At 49.2% G+C, this 20,685-nt stretch overlaps 2 protein-coding genes across 2 annotated transcripts; both read right to left on the bottom strand.

Moving 5' to 3' along the window:
* Positions 1 to 13,709: 13,709 nt before the first annotated feature.
* Positions 13,710 to 14,849, bottom strand: LOC141971450 (uncharacterized). The gene is made up of 2 exons (XM_074928788.1): positions 14,772 to 14,849; positions 13,710 to 14,393 (listed from the first exon to the last, which is right to left on the bottom strand). The coding sequence occupies exons 1-2, from the start codon at positions 14,847 to 14,849 to the stop codon at positions 13,710 to 13,712; spliced, it is 762 nt and encodes a 253-aa protein (XP_074784889.1).
* A 3,166-nt stretch (positions 14,850 to 18,015) lies between these two features.
* LOC141971589 (uncharacterized) lies at positions 18,016 to 19,743 on the bottom strand. Its single transcript, XM_074929030.1, has 3 exons — positions 19,629 to 19,743; positions 18,977 to 19,535; positions 18,016 to 18,880 (listed from the first exon to the last, which is right to left on the bottom strand). The coding sequence occupies exons 1-3, from the start codon at positions 19,741 to 19,743 to the stop codon at positions 18,016 to 18,018; spliced, it is 1,539 nt and encodes a 512-aa protein (XP_074785131.1).
* Positions 19,744 to 20,685: the final 942 nt, after the last annotated feature.

The raw sequence follows: 20,685 nt of genomic DNA, 5'->3' as shown, positions 1-20,685 counted from the left end.
AGGTCTAAATACAGAACTGGTCAGCTAGAATTCCTGTGTGTGTTCCTGCTTCTCAAGAGTAGATAAATCGGTATAATCCAACTTACCCTTTGTTGGAGCAAGCAAGATGAAGAGCACGGAGAGCTGATGCTGACTGAAGGAGGAACAGGGAATGGCGAACTTTTATATCTTCCAAAGGGCTGTCCGAGAAATTATGCACCTCTTGGCAATGCTAACAATTATGTAGTCACGTTCATACTTATCTTCTGTGTGTAGTTTTTAGCATTTCCGATTTGACAGCGTCAGGAAAAACAATTATGACTTTTTCCTTAATATGTTAATGGGCAACGAATTTCCCAACATGCTTTATAAGGGAATTTTGAAGGCTGTTGCCTATTTACATATTAAAAATGAACCTAACCCTAGAGTTATTAAGTGATTTGTCGTTGGGCAACCGGTGTTGCATCAATGTACAATTCAAAAGCGTTGACTCCTACTCTGCGTGCTGCCCCTTGGTCTGCATGGCAGACTCACATTTTGATTGATATGTTGTTGTTTCTTTTTTTTTTTTTTTTTTTTTTGTGACACAGGGGACTGTAATTAACAGCCACAACTCACATGGACTTAGAGGCAAGTCCTGTTGACCAGCTCAAACTCATCTAACGCCTCAACACCGGAGATGAGGCTAGAAGGACGTCCCTAATTCCAATATTTTTCATTCCGTTTGTGAGTCCACCAACCATCAGTTGTTTTTCCCTTGTGCCATGATATTATCCTGTTTACACTCCTCCTAGAAGAAGGGGATTTCATATCCGAAGCAGAAAAAGTTTTTGCTGGGAAGCTATCACCTGCTGGCATCCTGTTTCCAGATCCTAAATTGCTTTGGGCTTTCTTAAGCAGTTTTATAATTTTTACTCATTGTAGTATTTCACTATTTACTACCAAGTTGCTCTCGCAGCGGCCCAAGACTTTACTTTAGGACAATGGAATGGGTAATTGCTCCTTTCCTGTGACTTTTATCCAGTTGGATGCTGCAGGAACTCTGTGGGAACATCCCATGGGTCAGTCTTGATGCAACGAGAACAAAGAAGTCCTAAAAGTTGCTTACTGAGGAGCAGTTATTCCTATTGAGATAGTCTTTGTATCTTTTAGGGTTTATTTTCGTGTGAAATTTGTGAAGAAAAAATAAATTTGCTACTCCGCCGACAGTTTTGTGAGATGCTAATTTATTCTCAATTGGAAAATACACAAAGGAAAGCATGGTTTCGTGTTCTGGTTGGGGTTCTTTTTATTTATTTTTCAAGGCCATGATTCAGCCAAAAAAAAAAAAAAGAAAAAAGATTTTAAAAGAAGTCTTTTAGAGCTAGCCCTTGTTTAGGAAAAATCTCACTTGCCGTCTTCAGAAAAGCACTGTGAGCTATGAGAAACGTGGAAATGGGTCATCTGGATTGATAAAACAGTATTTTTGGGTAAGACCCTTCTGGCACTTCTCCATTATGCAGGGTGCGTTCATCTCACCCTTTTCTAGGTATTCAAAGTTAATAATTTAAGCTGAAGCTAATTGTTGAGCTCTTTGTGAAACTGATGTCGAGAAACAGGCACCGGCAGAAGGAAGCGAGCAATCCTGTTCTAGAATAGATGTCTCAGCTAGATGGGCTGGCGACTGGAAAGATAAGGATAGTCTTAGGTTGTAAAAAGTAGAGAGAGATTTAGCGTTTATTTTTAAGTGCGTGCAATTTTTCATTGAAAACAGTCATTTGAAGCTCAGTGAAAGAAGGAGGGTTAGAGAAGGCCTCTAGGCGCCTATTTGCATTTATTAGACACCTCAAAATGTTTGTAATTCTGAGTCAGAGTGACAAACGATTTATGTGCTGCTGAAGTAGGGAACTGAGAAAGTCTGAGGGGTAGAGATGAGCTCCCTGTAAGATGTCCATAAATGCACCATCTGCCGCAGAAATGCTTCTGGAATGACTGGCTTTTGTTCATTTTGGAACTTTAGGATGTGGGCCTTTTGTGCAAAGTTTGAGAAGAATGGGAAGCAGTGATGAAGAAGTCGGAGGTAAAGATAATTGTCAAGTCAAGACGTCAAAGAATAAACAAATCAACCTTTTTCTACTTTTGGAAATGAAATTTTATTTTTTTTAATCTGCATATTCCGAAGGTTGACATGTCGTGTGTAAGACACTGACAGCAGAAATCATGCCCAGTCTTTTGGAAAAGAACATAAGCTGGGTCTTGCATGTTAAATAAATTATGATAGATATCATAGATATCTAGATATGATAGATACGATTTATATTTTGAAGAAAATTCTAATCACAGATGAGGTATTTGAGGATTCAAGAATGCCAAAAATGGGAAAAGAGAAACAGCGATTCAGTTTAGACATCGAGAGCATCCAAGGGAAGAACGAGCCGGTGGGTCCTGGTGTTGGGGCCGGATCCTGCTGTTAGTACTTGGGGCATGTCGGCGGCAGCTTGCAGATGTTCTTGGTGTACTGGGGGCAGTAGGGCTGCATGGGGGGGCAATAGCGCTGCACGGGGGGGCAATAGGGCTGCACGGGGGGGCAATAGGGCTGAACGGGGGCGCAGTAGGGCGTCACGTAGCTGTACTTCTGCACAGGCTGCCTCTGGATGGTGTAATGGCAGGAGCGTCCCGAGTTGTGGCAGGAGGAGTGGGATTCGTGGCAGGAGGTTTCGTGGCTGTGGCAGGGACGGCGGGAACACATCGTTCTGGGTGTAAAGCTGTAGGGAAGAGAGAACCGGTCATGCTGGCACAGAGGCCTCAGTGTACGTGAGCGTCCCTGCTTTCTCTAATTTGCTTTGGAATTCCCATTTTCTTCCTAATTTCTAGTTCTTCAGGGATAAAAAAGTGATTTCAATGCTGGTTAGGTACTGGGAGATGATTTATATCCCCCATTAAAACCGCAACCTTTTACAGATGCAATTTGCTTTTCAGAGAAAAATTACTCAGAACATCCATTGTCCGAACTCAGCCCCAGACCTTCTGGTGCCTCCTACTCAAAAACTCCGAAAGCCTCTTCTCCATAAATCCCTCTGACTGTCCTCCCTCGGTATTTTCCAATCTTTCTGTTGTTTTAGTTTGGTTTGAGCCCATATCCCACTTGTTATTTGCGTTAATAAAAGAGCTCGTGTGGGTAACAAGGACTTGGTGTCTGACATGACCGAGATCCAGAGGTGAGGAGTCAAAGTCATACTCCAACTTTACCAAAGCTTGTAGGAAAGCAGCTGGTTTTGTAAAGAGAAATAGAAAAAAAATAAATAAAATTGGACTTACCCCTTCAGCAACAGGAATGAAGGTGTAAAGGAGCGGAGAAGCGAATGAAGGAAACTGGGATGAGAGACCTTTTATAGTCTTCCAAAGGGTTATCTGGGACATGAGACATCTCTTGGCAAGAGTAACCTAATTACATATCCCAGCCCATTTCTATCCGCCGTATTCAGCTTCCGACATTTCCCTTTGATGCCCTGTGCTTTTAGCATTGTAATTGTCCCGTGGGTTATTAATAGAAGCCTAATTCCTTCACCTCCCTATGAAAGAGATTGGAAGGTATTTCATGCAAAGTGACGCTAATACTGAAGAAACTAATGGATCTGGTCACGGACAACAAGTATCAAGCGGAAGAGATGTTTTGTAATTCAGATGTACCAATTCCTCAAGATGTGCCGGGATGTCACATGGACCAAGAGCTAAACGTGATCACGTCTCCATGTGAAGGAAAAATGATTACTGAGGCTAACTCACGTGGATTATGTTTAGGGAAGGAATACTCCAGCTAGTATTGGTGCCCAGTGGCTACTACCAGGTATTTTAACGAGAGATTTGGCCTTAGCCCAAAGATGCCCTTCATGAATTATTTCTTCCTGCCTCCATGGTATGTCCTATCAAGGATTTCTTTTATTCTTGTGCGGTGGGTTGACCCTGGCTGGATGCCAGCTGACCCCCAAAGCCGCTCCATCACTCCGCCTCCTCAGCTGGACACAGGAAAGAAAATAACAAAAGGCTCATGGGTGGAGATAAGGAACGGGAGATCACTCAGCAATAACCATCACAGGCAAAATGGACTTGGGGAAATCAGTTTCATTTGTTACCGATCAAAACAGAACAGGATAACGAGAGATAAAACCAAATCTTAAAACCACCTTCCCCCCACGCCCCCTCCATTCTTCCTGGGCCTAACATTTTACTTCTGATTTTCTCTCCCTCTTCCTCCCAGCTGGCACAGGGGGGCTGGGGGTTGGAGTTGCGGTCAGTTGTATCTGCCGTTCCGTCCTCCTCTCCCCACACTCTTCCCCTGCTCCCACGTGGGTGCCCCGCGGTGTCACAGCCTCCTTTGGACATTCCCTTGCTCTGGCGTGGGGTCTTCCACGGGCTACAACTAAAGATCTGCTCCCCTGTGGACTTCCACGGGGCACAGCTGCTTCACCGTGGGCTGCAGGGGAATCTCTGCTCCGGTGCCTGGAACACCTCCTCCCCCTCCTTCTTCATTGACCGGGGTCTCTGCAGAGTTGTTTCTCTGCATCTTCTCCCTCCTCTCTTCGCCTACACTTGCACGGTTGTTTATTCCCCCCTCCCCGTCCCCCCCGTTCTTAAATATGTTATCCCAGAAGTGCTACCACCACCGCTGACGGGCTTGGCCTTGGCCAATGACGGGTCTGTCTCAGAGCTGGCTAGTGTTGGCTCTATGGGGCATGGGGGAAGCTTCTAGAAGCTTCTCACAGAAGCCATCCCTGTAGCCTCCCCCCCTACCAAAACCTTGCCACGCAAACCCGATAGATCTTGCTATAGAATCTGCTTTAGTCTAATTCTGCAATATGGTGCTGATGGCAGTGATATCGAATCCTGGAGCAGATTGGTTTGAGGTGAACCCACCAACCTAAGTCCTGCTCACACTCCTAGAGGTATAGTTATTTTCTGTTCCTATTTTCTTCTGTTGTTCTTTAATGTACTTATATTTTCTTTTTTTTTTTTTTTTTTCCTCCAAAATTTTAAACAGAACTCGTCTTTAGTTTACTTTCTGGAAATTTATAGCAGTTGAGATGGTGAAAAGGTGGCCACATGGGCCATGTGTCTGCCTCCAGAGTAAGGTTTAAGATCTTTATTTTCACAGTAATGTCGGAGACGGTATTTGGACTACTAGATCGGGCAGAGCATTAGTGTTAGTATTCCTTTCAGTACTCAGCCACGGCATCTCTGCAGCTCTTATGGAAATATGAATTAGACAGGGCTGTAGCTCAGGAAAAAAAATAAACAAAACAGTGTAATGTGGTAGAGGTAGATGCTTCTGATCCTGGATTTTCCTCTGAATCATGGATGAACTTTGGTCTTCCTTTCCGTGTCTATGTACAGGTCATGCCCATCTAAGCCAGCAATTACAGTTTCTTGTCCCATAAAAGGCAAGAATGTGTCAACACCGGGATGGTATTCTGGATTAGACGTGAGGCATAATGGATTTTGGGTGATGCTCTACTGACTCACTGGGATCCCTCAAACAGGTCCATTCACATCTGTGCTTCGGTATCACAACGTACAGAATGAAGCTGTAAGTACTTTGCCACAAAGTTTTATTTAGGCTGTAGTTAGGCAGCGCCTTTAGAACTCTTTGATCGTGTATGGGAGCAAATCTGCTGTCATATAAAAGAGAGAAGATAGTAAAAATTAAAAAAAAATAAAATGTGTCAGGTGTAAACATGGAGAATGAAGGGCAGCAAACAAATCTGGCTGTGGTCAGGGGAGAGCAGAGCCCCCATTCCTCAGGAGTGCCTCACTGCTGAAGCCTCCGGCTCTATAAAGTTCTCGCGTTTCAGGCCATTTTCTTCAGTTTGACTTTACTTCTCCTGTCGCACTCCTGTTGTCGGCTAAGGTACGCCATTTCACTGATGATCTGGAACATTTATGGAAACTTATTGACTTTTTACCCACTTGATTTGGCTCTGCTTAAACCCAAACTGCTTGTTTATCGTAAATAGTGCAAGAGAGAGATACTTTCTATGGAATACTTCTTGTATTTAGTGGATAAATACTATCTGATTACTGAAAATGGCATACAAATCAGATTTTTGGAAAAATATTGCAGTATCTAATATGCTGTCTTATAAGATATCTTATAGACAATGATAAAACAGGAGAGGGAAAAGAAATATCCAGATTTGCTGTAGGTAAGTTCTTACCTACAAGTACCTTCTTGTAAGTTACTACCTCCTTGTAAGTTACTCTACTTCTGGTTAGCCTCACTCATCTTGAAGTGCAGTAGATAAAAAAGGGGCATAAAAAAATATTGTCTCGCTTCCATCACTGAGCTGCTTTTCCTTTAGGTATACTCCACCACCCGAAATGGCATGCTCTTCCGGGAGAGAATCCTTCTTCAACTTGAACTCAACCTGGTATGACCCAGCCGGCTCCTGGTTGGACACGCGGCGCACACCCCTCTTCTATGCCTACGGCCCTGGCTGCTCCCGTGGCAGCGACTCATGCCGCCGTGGCCACGACTATCGGCACTATGGCTACCGCTGCCCAGTCTGCTCCGAGCCGGCACCGCGCCAGGGAAGTGGGTCTTGTTGCTGTGCCGGGGAGCTGGTGAGCAGCTACGAGGCATGTCAGAGCCATGGGGGATGCTTGGAGGGGTGTTGTGGAGGATGCCACAATTAACGGGAGACCAGGGGGTGTGGGACCTTCACCTTGGCGTGGTCCAGGACTCCCACGTTGCAGCAGCGCTGGGTGCAGCCACAACGGCGCAGCCAGAAATGCTCTGTAGGAGCCCAACACTCGCCCAACACGTGCTCTGCATGCAGGGCCTCCTTGCCTCTCGCTTTTCTAACGTTTGCCTTGGCTCTGTCATGCTTTTTATGGTCTGTTTCTTTCTCACTCTTCTCCCGCTGACTTAATGGAGCCACTGTCCAAAAAAAGCCCCGTCCTCTGCAGAGGTTGCCCTCGGCACAGGTGTCATTGCTGCTGTGGCCTTCATGGCAGGGGGAGGGTGGGGACAATTTCTTGCTGAATTTATGCAATCTGCTTTCTTGCTTCACTCCCCAGACGCGTGTGCTGAGATAACAAAACTCCAGCTTGGGAGAGATTTGCTGTCTCTGCTCCTCAGGCTCTTCCTAAGTGTCTCCTTCAATGAATGACACAACCTGCAGCGCTTCAGCTTAGCTGAGGGCGTAGGTGAAAACTTGGACTGCTTAGAAAGAATTAAGATAGGAGATTTTATCTCCCCTTCCCCCAAACACTTTCAGTCAGACTCAAGCCCAGCCTGGAGCCTCCGGTCTGGCTCAGTTTCAGCCTCCCGTTTGGCACAGGATGGGGTTGGCACTGGCAGAGGGGTATCGGGGTGTCTGGGGGGACAGGGACTGTCGGTGGTACCACACAACACCTTCACGTACAGTCAGAGCCACACGTCTGACCCTGTCGTTCATTCCTTTGCACCTGCAATCATGTACCTCGCATTCGGGAACGATGCTGCTCGTTATTTTAATTAACCGTAATAATAAAACAAGTGCTAATAATAAGTTTCTTGTTCCTTTCAAAGACTCGGCGCAAACCCTTTGCTAATTAAATATCTAGTGCATTACACACAATACTGCTCTCGTCTCACAGAGGCATCAATTCCTTCAGCAATCTGTCTCCCTGCTGGTGGATACTGGAGGAAAACCTGGAGGTGCAATGGGAAGTACAACTGCTGATTTTTATGGCCATCTGCCCATTTGAGATTCCTTTTATCTACATCTACGAGGGAAGCTCAGAACTTTTATGGTTTCTGCTTTGAAAATTGAGCTTAAACTTTGGTAGGAACTGGGAACATTTTTCTTCTGTCACAATCTTTCTCTCTTGTTTTCCAGGTGTTTACAGGACTAGAGTTCACAGCGGGAGTCAATGCTGCAGTACGTGACATGACTTAAACCCAGTTTTATTTTGCATCAGCCAGTATTTCATGTAGGCGGTAGGGACTCTTGCTGGGATTTTCAAAATACATAGAGTTACCTTGCACAAACTATCTATCTAACCCCATGTTCTCTATTTAGAACAGGCCAGAAGGAAGATTAATATGATGTAATCCTTCCTCTGCTTATAACGCCTTGTTTATGGTGATCAGTGATTTTCAGACTTCCTAGATGGTGTCTGCTTTTGTACTTGCTCACCAGCCAGGCACGTATTACAAAGCCAAAGCTTCTCTTTTAGCTCCTTCAGAACGTGCCTGTGAGGGTCCGAGGCTCAGGGCCAGCTGTCGTAGAGCCAAGGGATGGGATTAATGAGAGATGCTGATCTGCACCTTCAACCCCAGACAGCTTTTCCAAAGCCAGTGTCTGGATTTGTCTGGCCAAGTTTTGGGGAGTGGAGAGCTGAGCTTTGACACATCGCTGACACTGAAGTGCGATGGGAAGCAGGGGAAGCTCTGAAACGCAACTCTGGTTAGTAAAGGTGGGTTTGGGAAGGATTCTAAAGATGAGGAGGAGGGTGGAAAAACACTCGGACACTGGGATGTTTTGTGAGCTTTAAGTTTTAATATCACATCTTCGCTACTGGAGACAGAAGCAGGAAATTAATGAATTCAAATTCTCACGCGTGTGAGGGCAAATCACATTTCTGCCATGCTAATGCCACTTTGCGTTGTCAGGTGCAGGGAGAGGTAATACGTGCTGGAGGGAAGGGGCAGGGCCTGCCCAAGCTCAGGGCTGCATCTTGCGGAGGAGGTGGGGAGAGGTGCAGCTCCACAGTGTGCGCTGACTGATGGCTCGTCCTCGCCCCTTCACTTCTGCTGCTGTGGGGGCCACTGCACCGGCTGCTTGATCTGCTGCTGCTGCTGGCAGGGAGCGGGGGCCACCGGCACCTGCCCGGTGACCACGGGGCACTGCGGCTGGAGGACCACCACAGGTGTCACATCCTGCACGGCGCTCACTTCGTGGCACACGACCTCCTCAGAGCCGTGGCAGGACCGCTCGCTGTCGTGGCAGGAGGAGCTCTCGGTGCTGTGGCAGCCTCTGTCTCCACGGGAGCACATTTTTCAGTCGGTGTGGCAAACCCTGGGAAAAAGAGGCTTTTGTTAGGCGCACAAAGGGCAGCGTGTTTTCCCCGCTCTGCTTTCGGTTCAGATTTCCTCGATGTGTTTAGCAGCCTGCCGGGGCTCAGCAGGATTTGCCTGTTTGCCCAATCCCATTTCCCCAGCTTGGAGCTTCATTCCCGCAGTGCTGGATCAGCCCAAACCCTCTGAACACCCTCACGATCCCCCCCCCCACACCCCCCAACAGCCCTGATCTCCACTTCTGCTGGCTCCGTCAGCTGTTTCCTTGCTGTCCCTTGCTGCATCCCACAAATCCTCATGCAAGATACCCTGGGGATTATCTCAGGGCTCTGTCACAGAGGAGCAGATGCACTGTGGGCTGCCAGTTTATGCTGCACTGTCAAGAGGCATCTTGGCAAGGGTCTGAAAAGCTTGAAGTCTTGAGGGTCCCTGGCACAGCCGGTGAATTTACAGCCAGGACTGTGGGTATTAGAGCCTTGGCAAAATACACTTTCAAAGCCAGGTGCTGAAAATGAAGATACTCCTGTGCCTTCCTTTCTCCTTGGGTACTCTGCTCCCTCCATGCCCTGTGGATTCTTGGCTGGCCGGTGCCCAGTTTCCTGAGGCATGAGGAAAACCCTATACGCAGATCTAAAGCCCCTTCTGAGGAGAGCTGAGATTCCAAGGAGGCAGAAGGCACCCAGGATGCAGCCAGCTGAGCTGAAGGCTGTTCGTGCTACTCCTTCCCCTCATAGTTTAAATCTCCCTTCTCAGTCCTTTCCTAAATTTCATCAAGGACAGCTTAAGACTTTCAGCTGCTGAAGATTTCCGTCTTCGAAAGGAGCTTACTAAAGGAGTCAGACTCATAAATGCGATTAAAATTCCCTGCTTAAACCAAAGGTTTCTTATGAAAGATCAGCGTCCTGTCTCCCATTCATTCCCAAATCCCATTCTTTACTTCTTTATTTCCAGTTTGCCCTTTGGAAACTAGGAATCCTCAGCACAGAAGTAATCCAAATATAGCTACATGTGATAAGAACAATAAATTTTGCTTCTTAGCGTAGGCAGCCTTGAGACCAATTCTGATAGCACAAAATTGCCCCAGCCATCGAGGCAAGAACTTGGCTCTCAATAATCCCAGCGCCGGCAGACAGACCCGTCATACCTCAGCTCAGTTCAGCAGATTTTAATAAGAATTAAGAATTCTTTTTAATAAGAGAAGTTAGCGGTGGAGTAGAAACTTACCTTGGCTGTGAAGGCTCTGAAGGAGGAGTGGAGCCGAGTGAATGAGTTGGTCTCTCATCTGAGAACTTTTATACGGTTCCGAACTCTCTTCCTGAAAATGCAATAAACCCCTGGGGAAAAATGACCAATGTATTTACAAAACAGCCACACCTCTAATTATCTACCACCTTCAAAAGCTTATTCAACCCGGTTTCTTTGATTGACTTGTCATACAGTAGATTGTCTTCCTCGTGTTACACAGCTTTAATTGCCACCCTGCCCCATGCAGGTTGTAATGCACGAAGAGTGAAAACCGTGTGGGTGGCTTGACTGTCTCACCGTCATGCCAGAATGAGTTTTATATTGCAAAATGGATGGCAAAGGTGGTGCTTTTTTTGGGTTTCTATCCTCCTGAAACCTCTCACCCAAAGTCTGGCAGGGAGGAGAGGTCATGATGGCCGGTCACATCTAATTGCTCTTGGCAGGACTGGGGTCTTGCGCAGTGGACCAGAGCCATCGCTTTCACGTCCTCACCACAAAAATAAGTTTTCAGAAAGTCCTCGTCACATACCCTCTGAAAGCACCTTTAAAGTTGTCTTCACCCTGTAAGACATCTGCAGGCGCCAGAAGCTTAGCAGCTGAGGATCCCCTCTCGATTTCCTCTCTCTGACCGTGTCATTTCCCAGAGCAATCAGGATAATGAAGCCTGTGGCCACTGCGGCAGGCTCCAAGAGCCACAGTGGACAGTGACCTGTCAAAGGCAGGTAGCGGTCCAGGCCACTTGTGGAAAGTCTTGCTTATCCCTGTGAATACCCCGGAAAGGCAGTGAGGTTCCTCTACCTGTGTGCTTCTGCTTCATGTCTGTTTTTATCACCATTTCACTAATATTGACAGAGTTAACACTAATTTTCATTGCTGACATTTCTTCTGGCCCATACCAAAAAACCCCAGACAGAATTGCTCTATTAAAATTTCCATTTTTCTAACATGTTCACTTTTTTTTTTTTTTTTTGGTATTTGCCTGCCTCTGCAGCAGCCATTGTCCGCAGTGGGAATTGCATGCCTACAGAAGCCACTTGGGCAAACCTTGCAGTCATGAGTAAGCTGTGAGTAAAGTGCTAGCTCAGAGACCACTCACCCGGGCTCACCACGCATCTTGAGCTCACCCAACTCTTCCCTGGGGCAGGATGGGTGCACCCTGGGTGCAGAGCAGTGGACTGCTGCAAGCCTGGGGCGCTTGCCTGGCCCTGGTGCAATCAGCTCTGCAACCGTGACTTTGCAATAGCCTCTGTTTCTTCTTTTCCCTCCCATTAATAGCTTGGCCGTGAAACTTCAGCAGGACTCACTCTGTGTTTTTACTCATTTTGCATCTTAGCTCCCTCCACAAACACAGGAGTCACATAGTTGGGCAGAGATCGACTGAACATCTGAAGCAGAGCGGTGGCTCCCACTTGCTCTATCTAAAACAATTTAGTTTCTATCCAGAGGCGCCAGTTAGTGACTTTCATCAAGAAGCCAGATTCATGTTTACCGTTCAGCCTGCCTGTTTACAAACAGCCGAAGCAGAGGGGCCACGGCTTTTGCGAGCACCAACACGCTCGTGGAAGAGTCCTGCATTATCACCGTTCGTCAGCCGTGAGGGATGACTCGTTCCTCGCCCGTTGCACAATGACCGGGGAGGAAATCTGTGTGTGCAAGTGCGCATGTGTGTATCTGCGTGTAAAATCCGGCCTCCGCTGCTCCCAGCCTCGCGCTGGAGGTGAGATGCAGCTGCTCCAGTGTGCAGAGAAAGGCAGTGGGATGCAGCCCCAGCTCCTCGTGTTCAAGCTCTGGATGCAAGAGCATCCTCCTTCTCCCCTGGGTCCATCAGAATATTATATCCTCTAGCTCGTTTAACATCTAAGCTTGAGGAGTGCTTTTTGATACAAGCCTCAAAGAACCAGCCAGGTGGGACAGCGAATAAGAAATAGACTTTTTTTAATACTCTAAATGTTTTCTATTTTTGGGGGGAGGACTGAAATTTTGGGATGGTTTTTTGATCAGTTAGTTGTACAGATGAGAAGTTTTCAAATATTCCAGACTCTCATAGGTTTTCTGGAAGTGTCTTGGGAGTTGTTTGAGCTTTCTGACTTTGATGCACTCAGATGAAGTAGGGAAAATAGCAGAAATCAATAACGAAGTGGTAGATTTTAGAAGTATAAGTAGATGCAAATAAATGATAACGCTGTCTAATTTTAGGATGGAATTTAATCCGGCTGTTGACAAAACCTTGTGTAATGTTCCCTGCACCACAGTCTTAGAGCATTTTACAGCATGAAAGGTACCTGTTGTGGCACCAAACATGGGGCTGGAGCTCAGAGGATTTTGGTTTTCGTCATCTGTGGTGTTTTACAAACATTAGGGCAAAGTTTTCTTGATTTTCATTGAGATGAAAAGGTCAAAAATCCCCACAGGTGGGTGAAAGCAGCAATGGTAAAAAATGTTTTACAGTGTGACTTCATGCTATTTTGTCTCCCTTTTAAAAGGGCACAGATCTATGGATTTTTTTTTTTTTTTCCTTCATTACTAATTTTTGAAGAGTAAAAAAAACACCCACCAGAGAACAGTCCTGAAATATTTGTTAAATACCGTGTAACAACCAGCACTGGATGTTCAAGCCTCCCCCGCACTGTCCCATTAGCACAGCACAGAGGAACGATCTTCTTGTGCCTAATTTAGGGCCTGATCCTATAAAAAATGTCATGAAGCAGGTCGCTGTGAGGAAGCCACCGAGCTTGTTCGAGTTGCCTCATGCCGCTGGTGCAAGCTTTACGTGCTTCAGTTTACAACATCACCTGCAATCTCTTTGGGGACAGGAACCTGATGTGTAATTGTTTCCAAGTAAACAACCTTGCACTCCCGAGGTCACAATGTAAATAATAATCAGACGGAAATCAGCTGGGAGTTTTGCATATCTCCTTAAGATAGCTCGCGGAGTCTGGCCTGCGTACCCTTGCAGAGGGTCTTGGCAGGGCACAATGTTTTTATTTGTTTGGGATAGCACAGGGGATGCTCTGACCAGCAAGAGCAAAATTAAGAACCTTCTTTTGCTGTTGAAAATGATGGATTTTAATCCTGTTACAATATGGATTACATTTGAGTACGGCTGTAAAATATATATTAAAAATGTTGGAAGATAGATTCCTTGAGTATCTGTATTTTGAGTGAAGGAGCCAGAAATTAAAGAAATTATTCAGATGCTGAAATTTCCCACAGATTACGAAGTTTTTATTATTCTCCAACCCATGAGCAAAAATGGGACGGAGAGAAGAATCTTTTCCCGTCACCAAAACCCAAATCCCTTTTCCCAGCGGTGCTTGCAGCAATGCTGCTAGCACATCCCCATGAGAGGAACGTAAAGCTCCCTGACCGTAATGACACGGTCGGGGAAACGCCACATTGTGGCACATCCAGGGCACTTTGGCTTGAGCAGGGGCAGCTGCTGGGTCAGTCACTTCTTCTGGATGGGAAGCCACTGGCTGGTTTTCTTACTCTGGTGGTCCTCAATGTTGGGAATGACCACGGGGCATTTCTGCTGCATGGCCGGGGAGGACCCCTTGCCTCCAGAGCTGAACTCTGGGCTTGAGTATCCCCCGATGCCATAACTTGATCCTCCGCTGTAGCACCCTGATCCGCCACTGACCCCTCCTCTTGTTAAGGCCCTTTCTCTCGGTGATGCATCGTACCCGTACCCGTATCCTCCTCCAGCAGCGATGCCCAATCTCCCACTGTGGCAGCTGGGTCCTCCACCATCCCCTGAGCTGCCAGTGATGTTCCAGCCCGAGTCCTCACTGCTGCACCCTATTCCCCCCCCAGAGCCATAGACTGGGACTGCCCCCCCTGCAGTGCCCCAGCCAGATGTCCCCCCGTTGTCACCACTGGCTATTACAATAGATCCATCACTGCCACATCTGTACTCCCCTGCAACGCTGTAGGGGGATGATGTTGGCATGGGCTGGAAGGATGAAGGTCCCCGGCTGTAGATGACCGAACCTTCCCCACCACAGAAGAAGGAGCCATGTCCCTGGAGGTTTGAGAAGCCCCCGCTGCTGCTGCATATTCCTCTGTGGTGTGAGATCTCATCGCTGTAGCCCCTGTTCCGCCGGGCACATCTCCCTCGAAGATAGCGATAAATCTGAAAAAGGAAAAAAAAAAAACCACCCAAACCCAAACCTGCACTGTTTTGCTTCATTTTTGCGTCATGGCTGGTGGGGAGGTTTGAAGTGGGTGGTCAGAAAAGCTTTGTGGGGGCCTGCAACAATGCCAGGCTTTGAAACCGGGTACTGCCTAACTGCTCTTCAGATGCAAATGCGTTTTGACTCTTACTGGGACAGTTTTCCTTATCTCCAGGGTGTATTTCCAGAGAATCAAAATCTGAAATATATTCTTTTAACACCTGATAACTGCCATCTTCATGACCGTAATGGCAGAACTGCAAAAATGGAAAGGATTATCCTTTGTTTCCATTTTTAAACTGTTACAAGAGTAGTGGATCAAAATTTCCATGCCAGACGGTGTTGCGGGTTGCGTTATTGCCATCATTGTGTTGCACCCCCGAAGGTCTTTTACATAAGGCAATCGGCACAGCCATAGAGGTATGTGACCATTATGAAGTACCACGTAGACTTGTTATTAAATAATATCAAAAACGTGTCCCGCACGTTGCAAACACGTTCAAAACTAAACAGACTGTGCAGTTACCGTGTGCTGGTCCCACTACAGACTCATCTGGGTTTTCAGCCTGCTCAGCCTTATGGCTCCCAGTCCAGTGACCTGACTTCACCTTGCTTTGTAGTGATCTGATCCCAACCACAGCAAGAAACCATACAGATCCCCAGAACTTTGCTATGGATGCTCTGACAGCGTGGGTACTGCTGCAAGCACGTGTCAAGAGATCAGAGAAAACTCTCCCATGAATATGAGAAAATAAGACTCAGAAAAGAGCAAACTTACCCTCCTCAGCCATTGGAAACACATTTAGAAGATAAAAGTCGACTGAATGAGAAGCTTTAATGGACAGGAACTTTTATATGGCGTTTAGCATATATGGGAAGTGAGACACCCTAAGGAATGGCAAGGATTTATTTGCTAATCAAATTCTGATTTGAGTGTTTGCTTTGACTCATGACATCTGATCGATATCTTTCCTTCACGCTGCTTGTTGCGTTGCGTGCAGCGGTAATTGCTACTTCTGCTTAATGATCCTATTCCTGTGCTCCTGCCCTGAGCTACGGAGGATTATTTTGGCCCCCAGCGAGGTGGTGACACTGGGGGAGACTGGGGGAGGTGAGTGGGAGAATGGGTGTAAGGAAATTCTGAGGAAGAGAATTAGTGAATGTGGGGCAAAGAGTGGTGGTGACCCGGTGCTGCTCAGGGAAGGGGCTGAGAGACTGGACCAGCGCTGTGGCAGCGCTGGTGGCTCAGGGCATCACTGTAAGGGTGGGTGTCAGCAGCAGATACCCGGGAGAGGGGAAGCAAAGCATCTGGTGGCCACACAGCACCTTGATCCCTCCAACATCTCGCTGGTGGCTCCAGTGGGAGATTTTCTGAGGGAAACATTTGCAGCTGAACCAAAAGGGCGTCAAAAGTGAAGCGCCCAGCTTGGGTATTTTGTGAGGGTGCTAGAGATGCTCTGAGAACGATTAGGGGCCCTGGAGACAATTGGGGAGGTATGAATGTCCCAACAGTTCAACCCACTGTGGCTGGATTATGCCTCCAGATAACTTCTTTCTGCATTTTCATGTACTGTGTCCTTCCTCTGGCTTGGAAAGAGCACCAAGAACCGGGGACACTGATCTAGAGGGCTGTGGGGGATATGTGCTGTGGTCACACTGGTAGTGCAGCCTGGCACAGCGTCCCCGCTGCAGCGTGTTGTGCTCAGGCTTATGCAGGCTGGACTAGGGCTGTTTGGGTCTGAGTAATTTTGCCGTGGGGATGGTGAGTTCCAGCTTTGGCAAAAGGCCACGTCCAGGCCACGTCTACCGGGCAGAAAGCAGTACGCAGGGTGGTGCTGCCCTCGGCATTTCAAAGCAGATTTCAAAAGCTTGGGCAAGGAAGGATTTAAGGCCTGGAGGCATGATTTGGAGTCTGTTGAACTGCCTGAGGGACTTGTTGGTTTTGGTTTTTTTTTTTTTTATTTCCTTCTGCCTGGCCCAGGGCTGATTTGGCTGACTCAGCATGTGAGGGTCAGCCTCTGGGTAGAGATGCTCTGAGGTTTGCAGAGCTGGGAGGGAAGCGGGAGGATGGCAAGGATGCGGACATAGACACGGTGTTATTGGCCACCTTGGGCAGGAACAGCTGATATTGAAGGTCAGCCCCAATCCCTCTCTTCAGGGCTGGTGGGCCTGGTCAAAATTAATGAAGTTCAACAAGGCCAAGGGCAAGGTCCTGCCCAGGGGTCGGGGCAATCCCCAGCACAAACCCGGGCTGGGCCAGGAGGGGCTGGAGAGCAGCCCCCAGGAGAAGGACTTGGGGGGGCCGGGGGGTGGAAAACTGCCTGTGAGCCACCAACGGGCGCTGGCAGCCCAGAAAGGGCCCCGTGTGCTGGGCTGCACCCAGAGCAGGGTGGGCACAGGGCCGGGGGGGGATTCTCCCCTCTGCTCCGGTCTCTGAGCCCCCCCTGCAGGGCTGGGTCCAGCTCTGGGGCACCAACAGCAGAAGGACACGGGCCTGCTCCAGCGGGGCCAGAGGAGGCCACGGAGATGCTGGGGGGGCTGGACCCCCCCCGTGAGGACAGGCTGGGAGAGTTGGGGGGTTCAACTGGAGGAGAGAAGGCTCTGGGGAGACCTTAGAGCGGCCCCCCAGGGCTGAAAGGGGCTGCGGGAAAGGGGGGGGGACTCTGGATCAGGGGGAAGGGGTTTAACCTGAGAGAGGGGAGATTCAGGTGAGATCTGAGGCAGAAATTCTCCCCTGGGAGGGGGGTGAGGCCCTGGCACAGGCTGCCCAGAGCAGCTGGGGCTGCCCCCTCCCTGGAAGGGCTCAAGGCCAGGCTGGACGGGGCTTTGGGCAACCTGGGCTGGGGGAAGGTGGCCCTGCTTGTGGCCTCCTAGAGGGGGTTGGAATTAGATGATCTTTAAGGTCTCTTCTAACCCAAACAATTCTATGATCCTATGACTGAGCCTGATGGCCTCGGTCATGTCTCCCAGCAGCACTTCAGTGCTCCACAGACATGGTCATTGGGTGCTGGTACCTCAGAGGACTTAGAGCCGTGATCTGGGATGGCTCCACCATGACGTCAAAGGGATGTTGGGTGCTGCGGTTGTTGATATTTTAGGGCTGTGCTATTACTATGTCACAGATCCCCAGGGGAAGATGAAGGTGCAAACTCTCTGGGGCTATAAACTGGGTGACTTTAGAGCTGCCATCTAGCAGTGCACTATTGAACCCATCATCGTCTTTAGAGAGAGGAGTGAAATATATCATCAGATGGACTTCTGGTTTCCAAGACCGTAAGATACTGGAGGAGAATACAAGAAAAAACAAAATCCCCCCAAAAGGCAGATTTGAGATATTATTGCATTTATTAGATATAAGAAGTGCTCTTTGGAAAAGCAGCAGAGCCTTAGTGAAGGCATCCCCACACCAGCAGCAGGGCTCTTAATCCTGGAGGCATCAGAAAAGGGATGTGGCATCAAGGGAAGAGGAGAGGAGAGAGGATGCTGGGAAGAAACACGCAATGAGAGCCAGGTCTGGAGGGAAAAACGTGACATGGCAGCTGTGGGGTTGTTGTTGCTGAGGGCCAAGGCTGCCTGTGGCTCTTACTTCTGGTGGCTGGGGGGCCAGTGGCAGGTCTGCTTGGTCTGGTGGGATGTGATGTGGGGGATGACAATGGGGCGTTTCTGCTGTGTGGACTGGTAGGAGCCTCCACTGCCACCCCCGGAGCTGATGATGATTGAGTGGCCCGAGGAACCGCCACTGCCACCGCTGGATCCTCCGCTGCAGCAGCCAGAGGACCCCCCGCTACCTCCACCGCCAATGATGATCTTTCCACCTGAGGACCCCCCACTGGATCCCCCACTGGATCCTCCACCGCAGCATCCAGATGAGCCACCTCCTCCACCGCCGGAGCTGATGATGATCTTGTGGCCTGATCCCCCACTGCCCCCGCTGGATCCTCCTCCCATGCCGTAGCCTGAGGAGCCCCCAGTGCACCACCCAGAGGAACCTCCACTGCCTCCACCTCCGATGATGCTCTTTGATCCTGGAGACCCGCCACTGGATCCCCCTCCCATGCCTGAGGACCCTCCACAGCACCATCCAGAGGAACCTCCACTGCCTCCACCTCCGATTATACTCTTTGATCCTGAAGACCCGCCACTGGATCCCCCTCCCATGCCTGAGGACCCTCCACAGCACCATCCAGAGGAACCTCCACTGCCTCCACCTCCGATTATACTCTTTGATCCTGAAGACCCGCCACTGGATCCCCCTCCCATGCCTGAGGACCCTCCACTGCACCATCCAGAGGAACCTCCACTGCCTCCACCTCCGATTATACTCTTTGATCCTGAAGACCCGCCACTGGATCCCCCTCCCATGCCTGAGGACCCTCCACTGCACCATCCAGAGGAACCTCCACTGCCTCCACCTCCAATTATACTCTTTGATCCTGAAGACCCACCACTGGATCCCCCTCCCATGCCTGAGGACCCTCCACTGCACCATCCAGAGGAACCTCCACTGCCTCCACCTCCAATTATACTCTTTGATCCTGGAGACCCACCACTGGATCCCCCTCCCATGCCTGAGGACCCTCCACTGCACCATCCAGAGGAACCTCCACTGCCTCCACCTCCGATGATACTCTTTGATCCTGAAGACCCGCCACTGGATCCTCCTCCCGTGCCTGAGGACCCTCCACAGCACCATCCAGAGGAACCTCCACTACTTCCACCTCCAATGATGATCTTGGCTCCTGAAGACCCACCACTGGATCCCCCTCCCATTCCTGAGGACCCTCCACTGCACCACCCAGAGGAACCTCCACTGCCTCCACCTCCGATGATGCTCTTTGATCCTGAAGACCCACCACTGGATCCCCCTCCCATGCCTGAGGACCCTCCACAGCACCATCCAGAGGAACCTCCACTGCCTCCACCTCCAATGATGCTCTTTGATCCTGAAGACCCACCACTGGATCCCCCACTGCAGCATCCAGATGAGCCACCTCCTCCACCGCCAGAGCTAATGATGATCTTGTGGCCGCATCCCCCGCTGCCCCCGCTGGATCCTCCTCCCATGCCGTAGCCTGAGGAGCCCCCACTGCAGCAGGAGCCGCCTCCTCCACCGCCAGAGCTGATGATGATCTTGCCAGAGCCCCCACTGCCCCCGCCGCAGCTGCCTGAGCCTGAGCCCCCCCAGGAGGAGGAGCCCTGTTCCTGGTAGCCGGAGGAGCTGCCCCCGTGGCAGCAGGAGCCCCCACTGTGGCATCCACTGGACTGGGAGGATGTTTCATGGCAGCCTCCGGATGTCTGTCTGGAGCACATCTTTGAGCAGTGACCCTGCAAGAAACAGTGCTATCAGAAAGGACCCCTTGGGAGATGCTGCCGAGCCTTCACAGCAAATCAAAAATGGATCAATAACTGGGAAATACCCCATCTGCCCCATCTTCTGCAGTCCTTCAAGAGTGACAGGTTCATAAACACCCTCACCCGTGTCAGACAGCAGGAAAGACCTGCAATGGGAACCACCCAGGGACTGTTCTGCAGATGACAACAGTTACAGAGAAACTGCTTTCCGGAAGACTTAGAGAACTTCCAGAGATTCGCAGATGCTGACACACTCAGAGACGGCAGTCTAAAAACTTTAGTCCCACTGTAGATCCTGCTGGATGTTGAGGCTGATAAAACTCACAGCAACTGAAAATTCCGCCCTATTGGTGTGCCCTTAGAGTATCAACTACGACTCCCTTCTGCAAAGAAGGCAGACCTGTTGGCACACCAAACTGGTTTTCGGTGAAGCCCGTCTGACGTTGAGCCGGCATGGTTCCCTCATGGAGAACATGCTCAAGACCAACTGGTGGAGCAACCTCTCTGCACGGGGGTTCAAAAAGTTTCCATGTCAATGGACTTACCTTCGGTGCAACTGGAAATGCGCGCAAGGCTCGGTGGCAGATGAATGCGGAGGCTTGGGATAGGTGAGCTTTTATATTGTATTCATTGTGCTCTTCAGGGAAGTGAGACACCCTAAGGAATGCTGATAGATTTATTTACCGAGCCCGCCTGTAGCTGCCTCCTTCTTTGACTCACTTGCAGCGCATAGGTGATACGAAGGAGATGTATCAATTACGTTCTGCACTGCAGTTGCTAGTTCTAAATGATTCATTTCCAGCAGCCTCGCTCTGAAATGCTGGGGGCGAATGGCTTCTGAGGGTTTGTCTTGGGGGCTCCCCAGTGTCTTTCTGAGAGACTCCAGCTTCTTGCGTACTC

This window comes from Athene noctua, chromosome 29 (genome assembly GCF_965140245.1).
Source record: "Athene noctua chromosome 29, bAthNoc1.hap1.1, whole genome shotgun sequence".
Classification (NCBI taxonomy): domain Eukaryota; kingdom Metazoa; phylum Chordata; class Aves; order Strigiformes; family Strigidae; genus Athene; species Athene noctua.
The sequence above is the reverse complement of the archived record's forward strand: the minus strand, read 5'-3'. Positions and strand labels throughout refer to the sequence as shown.